The sequence below is a fragment of the Aspergillus pseudoviridinutans genome (genome assembly GCF_018340605.1).
Source record: "Aspergillus pseudoviridinutans IFM 55266 DNA, scaffold_1, whole genome shotgun sequence".
NCBI lineage: Eukaryota > Fungi > Ascomycota > Eurotiomycetes > Eurotiales > Aspergillaceae > Aspergillus > Aspergillus pseudoviridinutans.
In genome coordinates, this window is record NW_025091281.1 from 4,186,599 (window position 1) to 4,200,693 (window position 14,095).

At 51.8% G+C, this 14,095-nt stretch overlaps 6 protein-coding genes across 6 annotated transcripts; 2 read left to right on the plus strand and 4 right to left on the minus strand.

The window, feature by feature from the left end:
• Positions 1–465: 465 nt before the first annotated feature.
• On the minus strand, positions 466–958 carry Asppvi_001440 (signal recognition particle 14 kDa protein; the record flags this gene model as incomplete). Its single annotated transcript, XM_043297737.1, has 2 exons — positions 466–852; positions 932–958. 2 exons carry the CDS (start codon positions 956–958, stop codon positions 466–468), a joined length of 414 nt encoding a protein of 137 aa, XP_043153672.1.
• A 356-nt stretch (positions 959–1,314) lies between these two features.
• On the plus strand, positions 1,315–3,923 carry Asppvi_001441 (MIF4G domain-containing protein; the record flags this gene model as incomplete). Its single annotated transcript, XM_043297738.1, has 2 exons — positions 1,315–2,656; positions 2,707–3,923. 2 exons carry the CDS (start codon positions 1,315–1,317, stop codon positions 3,921–3,923), a joined length of 2,559 nt encoding a protein of 852 aa, XP_043153673.1.
• A 242-nt stretch (positions 3,924–4,165) lies between these two features.
• On the minus strand, positions 4,166–5,635 carry Asppvi_001442 (uncharacterized protein; the record flags this gene model as incomplete). Its single annotated transcript, XM_043297739.1, has 2 exons — positions 4,166–5,569; positions 5,624–5,635. 2 exons carry the CDS (start codon positions 5,633–5,635, stop codon positions 4,166–4,168), a joined length of 1,416 nt encoding a protein of 471 aa, XP_043153674.1.
• A 2,738-nt stretch (positions 5,636–8,373) lies between these two features.
• On the plus strand, positions 8,374–9,423 carry Asppvi_001443 (UbiA family prenyltransferase; the record flags this gene model as incomplete). The annotated part of the gene is made up of 1 exon (XM_043297740.1): positions 8,374–9,423. One exon carries the CDS (start codon positions 8,374–8,376, stop codon positions 9,421–9,423), a length of 1,050 nt encoding a protein of 349 aa, XP_043153675.1.
• A 981-nt stretch (positions 9,424–10,404) lies between these two features.
• Asppvi_001444 (putative monooxygenase) lies at positions 10,405–11,842 on the minus strand (the record flags this gene model as incomplete). The annotated part of the gene is made up of 2 exons (XM_043297741.1): positions 10,405–11,486; positions 11,539–11,842. 2 exons carry the CDS (start codon positions 11,840–11,842, stop codon positions 10,405–10,407), a joined length of 1,386 nt encoding a protein of 461 aa, XP_043153676.1.
• Positions 11,843–12,470: 628 nt separating this feature from the next.
• On the minus strand, positions 12,471–14,018 carry Asppvi_001445 (uncharacterized protein; the record flags this gene model as incomplete). Its single annotated transcript, XM_043297742.1, has 1 exon — positions 12,471–14,018. One exon carries the CDS (start codon positions 14,016–14,018, stop codon positions 12,471–12,473), a length of 1,548 nt encoding a protein of 515 aa, XP_043153677.1.
• Between the last annotated feature and the right edge of the window lie 77 nt (positions 14,019–14,095).

Consider the following 14,095-nt stretch of genomic DNA (forward strand, 5'->3'; position numbering starts at 1 on the left):
ATTTCTTTAAATACTGTGTTTTAATGCCCTTTCATTTCTCATCAGGCGCATTCCCTTAGGCGCACCGCATTCTTGTTCTCTAACGACTCCTCTTGTATGATCTTTCCTTGCTGTTTCCTGTCTGTTTCGGGGCGATCGTAAGGCTCGTGGGCGGATCAAGTCTCGCATTGGATATGTACTCCCTAATGAAACCTGTACCTTTAGCGTGTATCATCGATTGTCAATATACCCGTTCCTTTGAACTTCGCAGATATGAGGCATTGATACTGGACAAGGCTCACTGGGCCGAGACMGCCAGCAAACCATATGCCATGACAATTGAGTACGATTGAGGTACTACCTTTACATACCACGTGTACTGCAACAGATCTATTGCAAGAGGATATAGAAGAAGCCAGTATTAACGCCATAAATGCAAAACCCCAACATCACATCAGCCGCATCACAGACAACCAAACCCTAAGATCAAGCCTTGGTAACCTTCGAAGCACCACCCTTCGCTTTAGCCTTCCCCTTTTTCCGATCCCGCTTCTTGAGCCCCGTCATACCCGTCTTGCACACCTCAGCGTACCGCGCAAAGAACGTCTCGAGATCCTCCTGCGCGACTACAGTCGAAAGCTTGATCTTGGATGTTTTTGCGGCCTTCTGGTTCTGGTCTTTGGCTGTCTTCGGATTCGGTGCGTTTGTGTTTCCATCTGTCGCTCTGATGAGGATGGGAGGCAAAGACGACGAAGAAGAAGCCTCCTCTGATGTGTTGGTGTTGCTTGGGAGGAGGGGCTTTTGGGTGAGGAAGACTGAGCCGCGGGCTTTTTGGGAGGTTTTGGAGAGGAGGTCGGAGAGGGAAGAGAAGAACTGCGGCGGATTAGTTGCGATTCAATAACAGATCACCAATTCTGTATAGGAATGTAAGGCGCAGTTAGTGAATTCGTACCTCTTCGTGGCCGAGGTGTTGTGCCATCGTGAGTGCGATATCCTGGGGGTGTTTGCTCGGAGATGCGGGATGGTTTGTGCGATGTAACAGATGAGGGTATTCAGCAAGGACTTGTTGTTGCAACTTATAGGTAATATAAGATACCGTCTCAATGAGATTCTGAGTATCTGTATCTCTCTCCGGTTGTCCAATGTCTAGCAGCGATCTCGACCTTCGCGCTACGCTGTCATGGTGGGGAGACAAATCTCCGCAACCTAGCCCACACCGCCTTTGCTGAGTTCCGCCTCCGCTCCGCAGCTTTTTTTTGCGACGGCATAAAAATCACCAGCGGACATTTATTTTGCGACAGCCAACGATAATCGATTAGTATATTTGTCGCGGAGATGAGACGACCCAGGCCAAAACACAATACTACGTCTTTACCCCGGACGCTTCGCGCCGAGCTGGGGATCAAAGATCACTACGGCGAAAAGAAGCATAAATGGAGCGGACCTGGATCGCGAAAAGACCGACGTCAAGCGGAACGGACAGAGAAGAAACGTGGACCGCCTCCGAAATCGAAAGCTCGACAATATGAGGTCGAGGACGATGATGATGACGAGGATCTTGCAGATTTTGGAAACGCCTCAGATTTAGATTCAGATTTAGACGAAGATGTACCCCCGCCAAAGTCAAAATCTGCGAAATCCGAACCGAAGCCCAAATCGATACTTAAGAAGAATCAGAAGGGAGTTGAGGGGTCCGAGTCAGAGGATGCCGCAGATACCTCAAGCGTGAAGCCCCACAAGGTTTCTCAGGCCGTGAAAGACAAGCTTGACGAGGACGCTGCTGAAATCGCGGCGCTGGAGAAAAAGCTGGGTTTGAAGAAGGGGAAAAAGCTGCCAAAGTCGTTCGAAGAAGACGGACTGCTCGACTTGCTGGGAGATTTGGATGATGGATCTGCCGACGAAAGTCGAAAGCGCAAACGAGAGGCTGACGAATGGCTGAAGAATAAGAGAAGGAAAGCGCAAGGTCTTGCGCCAGAGGACGATTCGGAGGAGGACGACAGCGAGCTGGGAAGTGAGGAGGAGCTTCGAGATTTTGACGACGATGAAGATGACTTTGACGATCTGGATGATGACGAAGATGAAGCTGAGGAGGAAGAGAAGCCTGCCGCAAAGAAGCGTGAAAATCCATACGTTGCGCCTGTCGCTCCGTCTGCCGAGAACAAACCGAGCAAATATATTCCTCCGTCACTACGAGGAAGCTCTTCGTCGGAATCCGAGTCACTTACGAGACTGAGGCGTCAGGCTCAAGGACATTTGAACAAGCTGTCGGAAGCCAATCTTATCTCTATTCTTGGCGAATTTGAGAAGCTCTATCGTGAATACCCTCGACAAAACGTCACTTCAACGCTTTTGACGCTACTATTTGGCCTTGTATGCGAAGGATCCGCTCTGCAAGATACATTCATCATCCTCCACGCAGGCTTCATCGCTGCACTCTATAAAGTTATTGGGCCCGATTTTGGAGCCGAGCTTGTTCAGAAGCTGGTTGAGACATTCGACGCAGCTGGGGATGAGCGTGGCAAGTTCCAAGGGAAGGAAATGATCAACTTGATCTCTTTACTCTCGCAACTTTATAACTTTCACGTCGTCGGAAGCACCTTGGTGTTCGACTATATCCGGCTGTTCCTGCAAGAGATCAACGAGGAGAGCACGGAGTTACTACTCAAAGTCATCAGAAGTACGTTATCATATATTCTCTGTCTAAGAATGTGTTACTGACAGAATTAGATTCTGGGCCCCAGCTCCGACAAGATGACCCCTCCTCCTTGAAAGACATCGTTCTCCTGATTCAACCTGCTGTAGCAAAGGTTGGCGAAGAATCGCTGTCAGTCCGGACAAAATTCATGATCGACACCATCACCGATCTCAAGAACAACCGTCTGAAATCCGCCCCTGGCTCAAGTGTGACCTCGGAACATATTACCAAGATGCGAAAGATCCTAGGCTCTCTGAACAACTCCCGAGTCCTGCGCGCCTCGGAGCCAATCAGTATCTCACGAGAGGACATTCACAATGCCTCAAAGAAGGGCAAGTGGTGGCTTGTCGGTGCGAGCTGGAAGGAAGATCCTCTTGTGTCCGCTCGTCAGGAGCTAGCCAACCTACCGCAGGACAACAAAGCCGCTGTCCAGGAAGAGGACAGCGAGGACGAGCCCGACCTTGCAAGCATTGCAAAAGCACACCGCATGAACACCGATATTCGCCGCTCTATCTTTGTCGCCATCATGTCTGCAACAGACTATCAAGATGCCCACGTCCGACTGATGAAACTTCGTCTAAAACGCGCACAGGAATACGAAATCCCCCGCGTTCTCACTCACTGCGCCATGGAAGAGGAGGCATACAACCCGTACTACACGCTGATTGCACGGCGGCTCTGTGGTGAAATGGGCCGCCGCATGAAGATCTCCTTCATGTATACACTGTGGAACGGCTTCAAGCGAATGGGCGAATCAGACGATATGGACGAGGACGATGAAGATGCCGGGTTCGGCGACGACAACGACGAGCGCAACCAGCTCTCGATGAAATCCGCCGTCAACCTAGCCAAGATGTACGGCAGCCTCATCGCCGACGGCGCACTGACGCTGAGCGTGCTGAAAACGCTCAACTTCGCCTACCTCCAGCCCAAGACCAAGGCCTTTCTTGAGATCCTCATCATCACCGTCATCCAGCAGTCTCAGAAATCGAAACGGACGAAGAAAAAGAGCAAGAAGGCGGACCAGGATGAGGAAGCTGAGAGGAATGAGAAGCCTCTGATGGAAATCATCCTGCGCACGCGAGACACGCCGCAGATCGTCAAGGGATTGATCTATTTCATACGAAAGGTGGTTTCGAAAACAGATATTGTAGAGTCTGAGAAAGAGCAGAAGTTGGTTCGGTGGGGATGCAGGGTCGCTGTGGATGCTTTGAAGGTTGTGGCGAGTGAAGATGCTAGTCTTGGGTGATTGCATGCGACACCCTTTCTCTTGTATATATTCCCGTTCTCTGTCAGGATTCTTGGCCTATTTGGAGCATGGTGTCCGGTGGGATAAAGAAAAGCATTGCATGAGTCTATACGTGACCAAAAATCGATCATAATATTGGCCGTCTGTACAGGGGATCTTCCGTCATACAAAGAAATTTGAATTGGCTGATAGTAACAAGGGTATCATCAAAACAAGTAAAGCGAAGCGTACATGAGACCATCTCAACCCTGGTCGATAAGTTCCCATTCCATCCCAACGAGCCATTTCTCCAGATGATCAGTGCTTCTATCGCACCCAAGACTGCTCACAAGCTCTTCGTTCTCCTGCGTTTCTTCCCTCGGCACATTCCCCTCTAGATGCACCTGTTCCAAGCCAACCTCCCAGACCAGACTCCGAAACACTCCGATCAGATGACCAGTGCGAAGCTCAGGAATTTGGGTCCTTGCACGAGAGGACTGCGAGCTAGCTGGCCTAGGCGGACCAAGAAGGAGAACTCTCCTCGACTGCGAGTTTGCACGTTCGGACTCGTCAGGAGTGACTTGTACGCCATGTACATAAGATAGTGGACCAGAGCTTCCCAGCGCAGACTGACGAACGTCAAGGATGCGAAGAACAAGGAAGTACTGGCTTAGATCAGATGTTCCTTGGGTCTGGTGGTCCCTAGAACAAGCATTTAGACTCTTCTGTATCTGTTCGCTTTTGGTTCCCGTTTCCAGGATCCAGCTGCGGACTTCCGAGGCCATGCCGCCTGATAAGTAGTTTGCAGTACCAGATCGGGGACGGCCTCGCCGACGAAGAGCATGAGAGGAGGGGGAGAATGGAGTTGGAATCGTTGATTCATCGTCCATCCGTGATGGAGACGGAGAGCGAGGCAGGACAAAGACTGGCTTCTGTCTTTGGGGGCCAGGGGTCGGTAATTGCGACGCAGATGGTGCCGTCAATTGCGACTGACTGCTCAATGCTGGTTGAAACATCTTGAAGCGAGGAGGGCCGCGGAATGGTCCTGTACTTGCCGGAGTTACAGGCCTAGGCGTTTGCTGTGCAGCAGCTACGGTCCTCCGCGAAGCTGCTATCAGAGTACTCTGCTTTGGAGTACGGAATGAGATCGGCGATGAAGGCGGATCTACCATGCACGCTGAAGTCTCCGGCGAAGAAGTCAGGATCATATCTTTGTTGTGCTTTGCAGGTTGAGTCGTAGGTGGTTCGTCATCCAGAGATATACGGCGTCTTTTCCTGCGATCCATTGGAGTCGGCCCGAAAAGCGCATCAAATGCGGCATCAATATCGCCAGCACCCTCCAGCAGACTTGTGTGGTTCGTCTCACTGTCAGATATATCATCGGTGGCTCTCGCCAGCCCCGAGTTGAGGAGATGCGTCGCATCATCTTGCGAGTCCTCGATTAATTCTCGTCCTCTTCGCCGCGGCGCGACACGTGCCGTGGGGAGAGGCGTTGATCGCGGCGACTCCTCCGCATCACTAGTGTTAATATCATCCTTTGCTTTTGCTTTTTCCGGGTCAGTCGGCTTCTGAGATAACACAAAGCGAGGAGTCGATGCAAATTGAGATCCAGCACTAGGTCGAGCAGATGAACCCGGACGCGGAGGAAAACGGAACGGAGATGGTGTCTGAGGAACCGTTAGCTGAAGCAAGCCTTAGTGAGGCATACCAGTTCATCTTACTCCTACGGGCATCTAAAAGAATGTAGAGCAAAGGTAGCTTCAATATTTTCGGAAATTGCGATATATTATTGAATGATTTTGCGATGCATCACACTGGTATGATCTCATTTGGCGATGCGCGACGGCCGATAGCGAGCGATAAGGCTTCAGGCATATAGTTACACCTGAGGCACCAACACAGATGTCCTCCTCCCTGCCAGACTGATTCTGCTAAACCACACTTCTAACGTTCTCAAGAGATTTAAGGAAGATGTTACTGCACAACAGCGGACGCACTGTCGATTGTTTGTCTGAAGACAGCTACGTCTATGGCTACACACGGAAAGACAGCGAGTAGATATAAAGGGAAGTATATCCAAACTGTCCACTCTCACGAGAGGATAATAACGACATGGAATTCAGCATCAGAGGGATTGGGGCCAAGGTCTGAACAGCAGGTAAATAGCTTGCTGCCTGATCGCCTGAATGTGTTCCCAATTCTTCTGTCAATTCCTCCTTGGCTCCTCCGAGTGTCTTTCAACATTCGACATCCGAGATACGCACCTGCTAATTAGACGTCTAGTACTTCAGATTATTCGTCAGAAGACAGCCCAGTTTACGTGCCAGAAGCTGCATGGTTTTGTGCCATGGCAGCCTTACGCTGCGGGGAGGGAGTCATTTGAAAAGAATCCACAGGACATTCAGCGTCCTGTCTTATTCCACTAAATCCCGACTTTGCTTTTCTCGGAAGGCATTATAACGGCAAAATCGTATAAACTTAGAGCCGTGTTGACGATTGACTCATCTAGCAAGGTTAGAATGGTGAAGGTCACACTTTGTGTAAGTTCCTCTTCTGGATTCTCACAGCTTGGATGCCTACTAACTCCTCAATTAATATAGGAGTCCGCAGTAGTGCGACGCACGATATGACGACGCTCTCGTTATGGCGGGCCTGATAGCATTGAATACTCGCTGAATATCAGGCTTTTCAGCCCTTACTCGACTAGTACACCTTCTAGCATTCTAAACTCACCTATAAGCTTTTGCAACCAGTGCAGACAAATCATACAGCACCCGGTTGTTATCAGGTTCTGTGCAGTGTCTCATTGGAGGATTGCAGCGGGGCCAGCAAGCGGACCTTGTGAAGATGAGCTGCGAGTATGGCACGACCCGAACATGGGAAACATCAGGTCCCTCCTTTGGGACGCTTAGGAACGTTACCAGGACTCGAAAGTCGAACCTGGCCTCTTGGATATAGTCCGCAGATATTGGATGAGGAGAGAAGCGGTCTAAGAAACGCATTTTTATTGTCCAGGCTCGGTAGACCTATGCCATCGCTAGTGGTACGGGCAGGTACCGAGCGGGCCTTCAGAAGAGGGGACTCGACATGATGTCAAATCGAGAAACAACTGAAAGCAATGGAGTCCAGTGCGTCAAGCGAGCAATGTCGCTGCATAATTCCCTGAGCAAAGGCATTGCATGAAGGGGGTTTAACCTGTTCGTGTTACGTGCAGATGGTTCTGATCTGCAGAACGTGCTGATAACGTACCTTTGCGAGTCTACAACGTCGATGCTCCTTCTCTTAGAGTCTTAGTAGTCTCCTAGCGTCCAAAATTATTCGAAGGCCAAATCCCGGTGCCAAGGGGCCGGTTATGGAGGGTGTCATAATTGCAGACGACTGCTCAGCCATGGTGGAGGTGTTACTCGATTGGGTAAGCCCTCTTAGCCCCATTTGTGCTTGGATATCAGGACGATACTTTCTATCTATATTAATAGCCAGTAATCAATGGCCACGATGGTTACTCACTTACCATAAGCAACCTAGGATCTTCGACGGATGGGGTCGATGACTTGTCAGCGTGCGCAATAGCTTGATACCTTCGCGTAGGTTTGGTTCGAATCCTTTAGCCACGCACTGGGGAAACATGTTCTGCGAATGTAGACGGACGCTTGCAAACTGCAGGTCAGAGCATCTATATTTGCTCAGCTATTAATCACCAAGCCTATCAGTTCGTGGTGTTCCGTTAACCATGCAGATGTGGGATGAACATCGATGCACAAAAATCGAATAGCGGAATTGGGTGGTCGATTATGCATCAAGGCAACCCTTTCCTGACCCAGCTCCAAGGCAGAGGATCCAGTTCTGCAGGCCGGGTTACGCAGGACACCCCGTCTGCACCTAAGCGTGTCAACGACGCCTAGCGGCAGGCTAAAGTATGGCCTAACTTTGACGGTTTCCGAATTGCACCTCGTGCAGACCGACAGAACTGCAGAACGGCAGCCACTCGAGCCCCCTCCACTCTCCCGTTGCAGGCATACATTGCAGGACCATGCTGGTTGGTAGGATTTAATGATGGGCAAAAGAAATGGAATTGCAGGCTGTTTCGCTCTGCAGTACCATGATCCACTGTCCAAAAACAGTCGACTTCTAGTATCCAACCGTTCTCTAGCTGACCTACCGCTACACGTCAAAGATACCCAAAACGGACCAATTTGTCATGCAGATAATGATGTTTGACTATAGATGGAATGGACCACACAATTTTGACATGGCAGGACACCGAAGGCCTGGTTTCTTCATTCGGATGTCTCGGTCGGAGTGGACTGAGCAGAGCTGACCTTATATCAAGGTCGCCATGAGTTTCGCACCATTCACTTCCAGCGTGATATCCACCATAGTCAACCTATATATCAGCACTGCCCGTTATAGTATCCATAGGCCATCCCGGGTTTGATGGTCCCGGGGCTCTTTACCTCTGCATCTTTCAGCAATGCATTTACACTTACAATGTTCTCTTTACCAGCGATCCAATTCTCCAGAAGAGCACAAAGCCATTCGCGCCCGAATGCAAGGAAAACACCCAGTCACAGGAGTTGACCAGGAGCTGCTGGTCACCTGGCGGCTCCTTTATGCCAACGCGCGTGAGGGACTTGTGCTACCTGTCGTTGGCATGCTGGCTCGCTTCCTGCCTACTCCTAGTCTACTTGACAGCACCCCCTGGCTACAGCTCTCGTTTGTTCTCCTAAAGACCGTCTTCCTCTTCATCTGCCATCTCTATGTCTTTGAGATTGTCAACCAGGTCACCTCCGTCGAGGAGGACAGAATCAACAAACCTCAACGTCCCATTCCCTCTGGTCTGCTCACAGTCGCCGGTGGTCGCAAGCGCTGGTCAATCAGCTGGGTCGTCTGTCCATTCCTGGCATACTACCTGGCGGGCTCCCAGGCCTGCAGCCTCTTTATCTGGTACCAGCTCTGGACGTTCTTCTGTTATGTCTGGCCAAAGTTCAACCACTTTATGTTCCGCAATGCCTTCGCCTCCGTGGGCGTCTACAACATGTTCCGGCTGATCGACGAGATTATCTACAGCGAAGTTCCATCCTTTCCTCTGCCGCCGACCAACTTTTACCTCGTCCTTTCAGCCTGGGTCATGCTCACCATCCATATGCAGGAATTCCATGATAGTGAGGGGGACAGGAAGATGAACCGCCGGACATTGCCAGTCATTGCTGGGCCCAGATGGGATAGAGCTCTACGCTGGGCGACTGCTCTTTTGGTTATGGGAACTGGAGTAATGCCTTTGATTATTACTGGCACGCTCTATAGGGACGGTCAAGACAAGGAGCTTCCCGACCAGCGTTGGATATACAACGGCACCGTCATCATGGCACTACTGCACTCAATTTTTGCGTTTCTTTCAGGCCTTCGATGCGCGTTCAGCTGGGGAAAAGCAGCTTATGACCGCAAGACCTACAAGCGTTTCTACATGCTTGCGGCATACACCATGGTATGCTATCTATCCTTTGCTTATTCGACCGTGTGATGTGTTATGTTAGCGACTTGCCCATGATTCTTCTTTTTTGTTTATTTGCGTGTCATGTTATGTTGGACCAGGCAACATACACTAGGAGTTAGATTGGATTAAGAATTGAATAAGCACACAGACAAACCATTAGATTAGATTGAAATAAAACGGCTATGGAGTCTTAACCCAAGCAAACACATCCTGATCATATCAGCGGCTGCATCCACATAGCGTCGCGTCTCGTCTCGTTTACGAAAGAAGAACATACCGTTCAAAGTCTGTGCTTTCCCCGTAGGAACTTTTCTATACAATCAGCTTCTTTCTTAGTGGGTATCAGACTTACTATGCTACCAGCGTAAACTTCAAGCAGGGATCATCCTTAGGAACCTCGTGCAGTTTTTTACTTTTGCGCTGCAGGAAGCACAGAACCGAGGAAGGCCGGGACACTCAGAACATGATTGCATAGGTGCCTTAAAGAGTTTATTTAGACATATAGTGGGGGTATGTCGACGTGGAGTGGGACTAAGCTATTTATGTAGATTGTTCGCCATAACTAGGCGCAGTCCAGAACGACGTAACTACAACTATACCTACAGAATAGTTTTATCGGTAATTATTTCTTCTCATTCATCGGCTATACTAATGGCAGAGACATTGGATAGTCCCTGCGTTGTGCGAATTTCGCGAACATACGGTGATGATGCACTCTGGCGGGGCCGACTCGACTGCCGACGGCCGATGTATATGCTGAATTCCTGATTAGGGCTCGAATTGCCCGACACTTCCCGTAACTGCCAGCGAATACATGGCTCTACTGAAGCTTAATCTTGATCTAAGGCTAAAGTAGACAGGAACAGAAGATTGGATATAAAGATATATGCAGTAAATCTAGCTTAATCATATCATCATGCCAGTTTGGCGTCGCGAGAGTGATGTCTATCCCATCAGCAACTATATACATATACACAGCAAGTGCCAGAGTCATAGAAAAGAAAAAGCTTACGCAAAGTACTCATCAAACCTCTCCTCCGTCACCTTCTGACAATCGAACCCGTAAATCTCCCGCTGCACATCCGCATCCGCCCACTTATCCGGCACCGGCCCCTTACCCTGTCTCAGCGCCGCAAACTGCTTGTCGCGCTCCTCCTTGGCGGCACCCTCACCCAGGTGCAGTGCCCGCCCCGAAGCAGCCGCCAGCTCGACGAGCGCATACGCACGGTCCTTGCGCACCCTCTCGTAAACCTTCAGCGCTCGGGTGATGCTCGCCGGCGAGGTGTCTGGCATGCGGCGCAGGGCGATGGCGATCGTCGCGCCGTCCTCGATGGCCTGCGCAGCGCCCTGCGCCAGATGCGGCAGGGTAGGGTGGCAGGCGTCGCCGACGAGGGCGGTCTGCTCGTGGACCCATGTGGGGAGGGGCTCGTGGACGCGCAGCTTCCACTCGCAGACCTCGCCTTCGGGGACGTAGTTGAGCATGCGCTGGACGAGGGGGCAGAAGTCGGCGAAGACGTGTAGCATGGCGGACTTGGAGCCCTTGGTGGTGTAGGTTGCGTTGGTGGCGGCGGCGAAGTTGGTGTCGGGCTGGGTGGTGGAGAGGTTGTAGATGGTGTTGTTGGAGACCGGGTAGGCGATGATGTGGCGGCGCTCGCCGATCCAGCGTGTTACGCGGTTGCTGTTGATGAGCGCAAGCAGCTCCGGGTCGTCCTTGCACTGGTCTCTGTGGATCATGATGCGGTATGCGGCCTGCTGCGTGTCCTTGACGGCGGCGGTGATGCCGAGCTTCTCGAGCATCGCGACGCGCGTCTTGGATTTGATGCCGTCGGCGGCGAGGAGGACGTCCGTCTCGACCTGGTAGGGGGCGCTGCCGTCGCGGGGGACGGCCGTAAAGGTTGCACGGGGGCCGAACGAGGTGATGTTCTCGGCTGCTGTGGAGAAGTGGAACTTGATTTGGTCGGGGTAGCGCAGACAGCCATTGTACAGGCCGTTGGCCAGCGAGTGCCGGTGGCCGACCATGTGAGGGTATCCGTATGTTTCGCGGATGTAGCCGAGTTGAACGTGCGCGAGCTCAGAATCAGTAGCGCCAACTGTCCCAGTCAGTAAGCACTAAGCAGAGCATGCAGTATGATTGAAACATACCCCGCACACTTGTGTCCTTGACCTCTACAGCCTCAGCCTCGATCTCCTTCCACACACCTAAGCGGTCCAGCACGCGCGCCATGTTGGGGGCCAGTTGGATGCCTGCTCCCACGAAGCCCAGGTCGGCAGCGTACTCGAAGACATCGATGTGCTTGAATCCTTCTTTGGCCAGCGCCAGTGCGCAGGTCAACCCGCCCATACCTATCCTCGTTAGTGCCAGTTCTAAGGGACTCTTGCTCAGATGCAAAGTTGACACACCTGCGCCGATGATGGCGATCTTGAGATCCTGAGGTGTCTGCGCCATGGTGGATGTGCAGATTAGCTAAAGAGACACTCAGAGGGTAGACTGAATACTCTACGACAATAGACGCATCTCGAGCGAGTCTGATATCTTAAATAATGACCTCGTCTTCAGATTCATCCAGACCTTGACTTTGGCGTGGATGATGATGGGTCGGTTGAAGTCTTTTCCGCGGGAACTCCCACAGTCCCACGTCCCACAGGTGAGCTAACGGTTATTATGGATCGCTATGCTAGAATGCTCAGTGGCAATTGGTGATTTTCTGCTGGATTTCGGTGCTTAACTGACTCTTATTCGTTCTTTGATTCCATGCAGTCGGTAATCAGTGCAGAAAGCAGGAAGCAGGAAGTCTTGTCCTCTTCCCCACGCCGGCAAATGTTCCCCACGGGGGCAATTTTCTCTTATTTCATCATTCCACAGAGTCACAGCAGTAGCTTTCTCGGAGATAGAGTCCTAACTAGAAATCCATCCCGATTCTCGGATATAATCTGATTCCTTGCTCGGGAATTCCATCAATCTATCTGGTAGGATGTATACACCCGGCATTATCATATGTTAATTATCATAGAATGAAGTATATAGCTTCAAATGCGAAGTAATCACACGAACTAAAGGATATATCCGAACGTAGCTATCTCGGTCCCATACCTCCCCAATATCTAGAACCCTCCCCATTTGGTTGATTCGCATCGCGGCACTGCGGATGCTCGTAATCCTCCACTGTGCCCATCGGCCAGATAGGCACAACACAGATCTCATGGTCGCCGCATCCAGTGCATTCCTTCCAGGTTGTCCATGACAGATACTCCACCAGATCGTTAATGTGCTTCACTGCAAGTCTGTAGTCCGTCTGACCCCAGGCCTCCAGCAGAGTCGAGCAGATCGTCCGAGCAACGGACAGGACAGCCTGTGCAGCTACTCCTTTCGTCGGACTGCGCGCTGACAGGAATTGCGCGCTACATCGATCTGCTTCGAGCGTAATTTTCCGGTCGCTGTAGTCGATAAACGGGCTAAGGATGATCTCCAGCTCCGCATGCAGCTGCTCCGTAGTCGAGAGTTTCCCAGAAGCCAGGTACCGCAGCTCGTGTGCGTAGCGCTCAATTACCATATCCGTGACGGCCTGCCAGTCGAATGAAGACTCGTTCGTGCCGTGAGTCATGATCAACCGGTGTAAATCCCTGCGGATGGGATCCAGTTCAGCAGACGACAGGTGCTGCAGTCGTGGTAGACTACTCCCTCCCTCCGCCGAGGCGAAAAGGTCCAAGCCGTGGGTGTACGCCGTGACAAAGTGATCGTAGTTCAACGCTACCCTGTGTCCCCCGATCCCATTGTACCGGGCCGCAATGGCCTTCAACCACCGGCTCGCTCCACCCGATCCTCCAGGCCCCTTTCCCTTCCCTTTGCCCCCGTCAGGGTCGCGTCCAGGCCCAGCTCTCGGGCCACCGGGGCCATTACCATCAGGTTTCACCTGCACCACCTGCAGCAGGTCCAAATCGCGAGCAAAATCACATAAGATAATCTCAAACCCGGCCTCCATACGAATCACCCCGTCAATCCGATCCTCCCATTCCTCCCTCGCCATCCGGCAGATCGTCTCCGCGCGCCGCTTTTCGTCTCGCATCCCGCCCCCCTGTCCGTCATCCAGCGCATCCCGCAGCAAAATGCGATCCTGAGAGTCTAGCGTCCCGTTCGAGGTTTTGGCGGCGGACATTCCGTCGATATACACAAGTCGCAGGTCCTTGGCAGCCGCATATGTATGCAACCATCCTCCGGATTCAGAGTCATTCTGAGTCTCGCCAACCAGTCCCAGCAGCTTTTGGAACGCAGAACCGTGTGGGCCACCAGAACCAGGGCCGTCAGGACCATCAGGACCGCCAGGGGGAGGCCCACGACCGTGTCCGAGCGGTCTCGCAAAGACCATCGCGTGTTCGGGCTCAAAGGCGAGCCATTCAGTCCCATTCACTCGATCGCGCTGGTGCGTGCCGTGGTACAGCTGGGTGCCTGCAGGCACGGAGGCGAGAAAAAAGGACATCCCATTGTGATGGAGAGACGAGCCCCATTGTCTCATAGACGAATGGATTGCGTTGAATATGTGGTTGGCATTGTCAGGGAATTGGACGGTGGACGAGGCCGTTGCCAGACTGACCAGGAGCGCGAGAACGCCTATGCAGCTCATCATCTCGAGACAGAACCCCAAAAAGCATGATCGTGGTCATATCATCGACGTCTCTTCATGACTTTTAAGGGAGAACGAGC